Source organism: Nicotiana tomentosiformis, chromosome 5, assembly GCF_000390325.3.
Source record: "Nicotiana tomentosiformis chromosome 5, ASM39032v3, whole genome shotgun sequence".
In the NCBI taxonomy this organism is placed as follows: domain Eukaryota; kingdom Viridiplantae; phylum Streptophyta; class Magnoliopsida; order Solanales; family Solanaceae; genus Nicotiana; species Nicotiana tomentosiformis.
In genome coordinates, this window is record NC_090816.1 from 115,486,307 (window position 1) to 115,489,853 (window position 3,547).

General features: G+C 39.9%; 1 protein-coding gene across 1 annotated transcript; it reads right to left on the bottom strand.

Moving 5' to 3' along the window:
* Positions 1–1,424: 1,424 nt before the first annotated feature.
* LOC138893032 (uncharacterized) lies at positions 1,425–2,790 on the bottom strand. The gene is made up of 3 exons (XM_070176801.1): positions 2,302–2,790; positions 1,731–2,249; positions 1,425–1,667 (listed from the first exon to the last, which is right to left on the bottom strand). The coding sequence occupies exons 1-3, from the start codon at positions 2,788–2,790 to the stop codon at positions 1,425–1,427; spliced, it is 1,251 nt and encodes a 416-aa protein (XP_070032902.1).
* Positions 2,791–3,547: the final 757 nt, after the last annotated feature.

Consider the following 3,547-nt stretch of genomic DNA (forward strand, 5'->3'; position numbering starts at 1 on the left):
TAGTCAGGCTTGTTCGTGTCAATCATTTGCATCAGCTTCACGACTCACTATCGACTAGTGGTGCCCCGATGGGTTTTCACCAACAAGTCTCTCTCATTTATTCATATCTGCTTACCGTCGTCTTACAGTGTCCGTGAGGGTTTTCACTAGTAAGACAACTGTTGCTCATTGCATGCGTCTCTTGGCATTCTTGAAAGTCTTTATTTGGAAGGTTTTTGGATAGGGTTGGAAAGAAGGGTTGGCGTGGAGGCTCTAAGTAGAGTCAATATGATAGGTTGTACACTTTACAACTCTTGGAATTGACTCTTTCAAAAGTGAAGTAAAATTTTTGCCCCAGTTTCTGATAATGGAGATTTTTTTTTTGAATTCTTATTTGGTTGGACCGAACCGTATAAGGCTGCCTACGTATCCCTTTTTAAAAGAATCAGGTCTAACGTAGTTCAAACCTCTAACCTAACTTTTTTTTTATCTCTATCTTTTTTTCCATTTCTTTTTTTTCTAAACAAGTTGCCCCAACTTTTATTTTCTGGGGAATGAGCTTTTGACTATTCTCTCTTTTTTGATTTTATTATTTGAACTTTCTAAGAGTTGCCCCAGTTTGTACTCTTAGGACATGGACTTTTCTTTTCATTCATTTTTTTCATTTTATTTTCTATAGTTTTTGGACTTTTAACTCTAAACTTGATTCCAAAAGAGGGTGGTCAAAGAAAATAACACAGTCTCAAAAGGTGTAACAAAGGGTATAAAGTGTTTGGGTAGCAGAACAAGGGCCTCCTAGCCTCTAGAGTACCAATCATGGTTTCTTTTCGCGACACAGCATTGATGAACATGTCTGTCTTCTTGGTGTGTCGTGGTCGGAAGACACTTTTCACCCATTAATGTCAAACTTTCCAATAAACTTCAATTGATTCTTCCTCAAACCTGACCTTTACAATGATTTGAAGGTAAAGATCATTAACCTCCACGAGTCATTTTATTCGAGCTTAATTCCATAATGTTTCAACTCTTTATTCATCCTCAAAAGTTCCTTTTTCATCATTTATCTAATTCAAGCTTAAATCAGTTTTCTAAGATCTGGCCAAAAATTCCGCATACATGTCATATCACTAAAACTAGCGGGAAAAGAACTAAGAATGGAATGACACAAAAGGACAAACTGTATTTCATTGAGTAAACAACAAGACAAACAACCTAAAATCCGAGTTACAACCCTAAAATAACCCGGCTAATGAAAATAGCAACAAAATGGACAGACAAGACTCACATAAACAAAATAGAGGGATAGAAGGGTTTGACTCAATAAAACAAATAAAATCTGGATCACACCCTGAAATAACCCAGATAATAGAAAAAACATCGAAACAAGCTGCCAAGATTCCTTCCTAGTGAGGACAGAATGACTTTTCAATTGCTAAGCTTGACATTTAGCCACAAATTTTCTCATCAGAATCACCATGGCCTTCTCCAATTTCAGTTGGCAAGTTCCTATGAGGATTCTCATACTCCATGTCACCACACATCATCCCCACAAAGTGTGCATTATCATGTGCATGTAAAGGATTCCGCGTGATATTCTGGGTGTCATTATCTTGGATCACAATCAGTTTTTCCTGGATCATCCTTTCTATTTCTCTTTTCAAATCCCGACAACTTTCAACATTGTGCCCCTGGGCATTGGAATGGTATTCACACCTTTTAGAAGGGTCAAAGTTTCTTGCACGTGGGTCCACATGATTTGGAGGAATACGTGCAATCATGTCATAATGCTTTAATTTCTCAAACACACTTGCATAGGAATCTCCTATTGGTGTAAAATTATCTTTCAACCTTTGTTCCCCTCTATAACCCTGGCTTGGATGTGGGTTATAGGGCACTTGAAAAATTTGTGAAGGCTGGTGGAGATTTTGCGATGCTGGTGCTCGCCTTCTGGGGTGTCTTGGTGGCTGGACAACATACTGAAGTGGAGCAATAGAGTATTGTAGGTTCTGAGGTGGATAGTAGTGCTCGGGGGAATCATCGAAAACCTGATGAGGTTGCTCATACCTTCGAGTTGTTCTCCTAAGACCTCTTCTCGACCTTATTGTCATCATGGTTTCTTCATCCTTCCCATTTATATCACTAAAATTATCAGATTCAATCTGGACAGCCTGATTTGCAGCTTTGAGAACTGCTTGACTTATAATTTTGCCTATCTTAAGGCCATTCTCAACCATTTCCCCAATTTTGATTGCTTCCGAGAAAGATTTGCCCTGCGGACATCATGTTTTGAAAATAATCTGGCTCTTGAGCCTGAAGGAAGACAGTGATTAGCTCGTGGTCATCCATGGGTGGCTTAACTCTAGCGGCTTGCTCTCTCCATTTAATGGCATATTCCCTGAAACTTTCAGTTGGTTTCTTCTTCAGGTTTGAAAGGGAATTGCGGTATGGGGTGATATCGATGTTGTATTGGAACTGTTTGACAAGGGCATGGGCCATGTCCTCCCAGACATGCCAGTGAGAGGTTTCTTGATCCATAAACCATTCAAAGGCTACCCCTGTCAGGCTTTCCCCGTAATAAGCCATTACTAGTTCTTCTTTTCCCTCAACACCTCTTAACTGATTGCAATACCTTTTCAGGTAGGCTATGGGGTCTCCGTGTCCATCATACTTTTCAAATTTGGGAGTCTTGAAACCAAGTGGCAAACGAACATCGGGGAACATACATAGATCCTTGAAGGTAATACTGTTCTGACCTGCCGACCCTTGCATGTTTTTCAACTGTTGTTCTAAGATTTTCATTCTTTGGGTCATTTCTTCTTATGCCATCTTTTGGGCAGGCTTCTCAATTTTTGCAGGAAGATCAAATAGGTACGAGTGGTACTCAGGAGAATGGTACTGTTCTTGCTGGGTAGCAAATTGTGACTCATGAGTTTTCTTTTGTACCACTGTCAGTTGTGGGATGGTGAAGACGGGCATAACAGTAGTGGTTGTCTGATTGTTTGTCAATGGCACACTTTGGGAGCGCTCAACAGAAGTTACAACTGTAGTCATACAATTGGGATAAATACTCAACCCAGGTGGATAAGATTGATCATGCAATGAGACCGGAATGGTAGTAGTCGAAATGGGTGTGAACTCTAGAAAACCATGAATAGAAAAAGGCGGTCCTTGGGTATTGGCCCATGCTTGACACATTTCAGTCATTTGCTGCTTCAGTACTCTATTTTCCTCAACCACAGTAGACTCTTGTTGAACCCTCTGACCCTGAGTCTCTTGAGCACTTGTAACAGCTTCGATGCCAGTTGTCAATGGCATTTTCCCTTGGATCTTGTGTTGCCAGCTTACCACAAACCGACCACCTCAAACTTTCTTTACAATTCAAAACAAGAGACACTTAAGAATGGACTCAGTCGGTCCTTATTATTATCATCATCATTTTTTTAACACTTTTTTTTATGGTCGATCGAACCTGATGTGGGTTGCCTACGTATCATGTGGGAACATGAATCAGATCTTGCGTAGTTCGGGAGAATTATGAATAGGTAAATAAGCTAACACTTTTTTTTTT

Excerpts from the sequence above, each read along its gene's own strand:
- LOC138893032 (XM_070176801.1), bottom strand. The coding sequence starts at position 2,790 with ATGACCCAAAGAATGAAAATCTTAGAACAACAGTTGAAAAACATGCAA. Across the intron at positions 2,250-2,301 it reads ATGACCACGAGCTAATCACT|GGCAAATCTTTCTCGGAAGC; the intron begins GTCTTCCTTCAG and ends TGATGTCCGCAG. Across the intron at positions 1,668-1,730 it reads CACGTATTCCTCCAAATCAT|GGGCACAATGTTGAAAGTTG; the intron begins GTGGACCCACGT and ends TCCAATGCCCAG.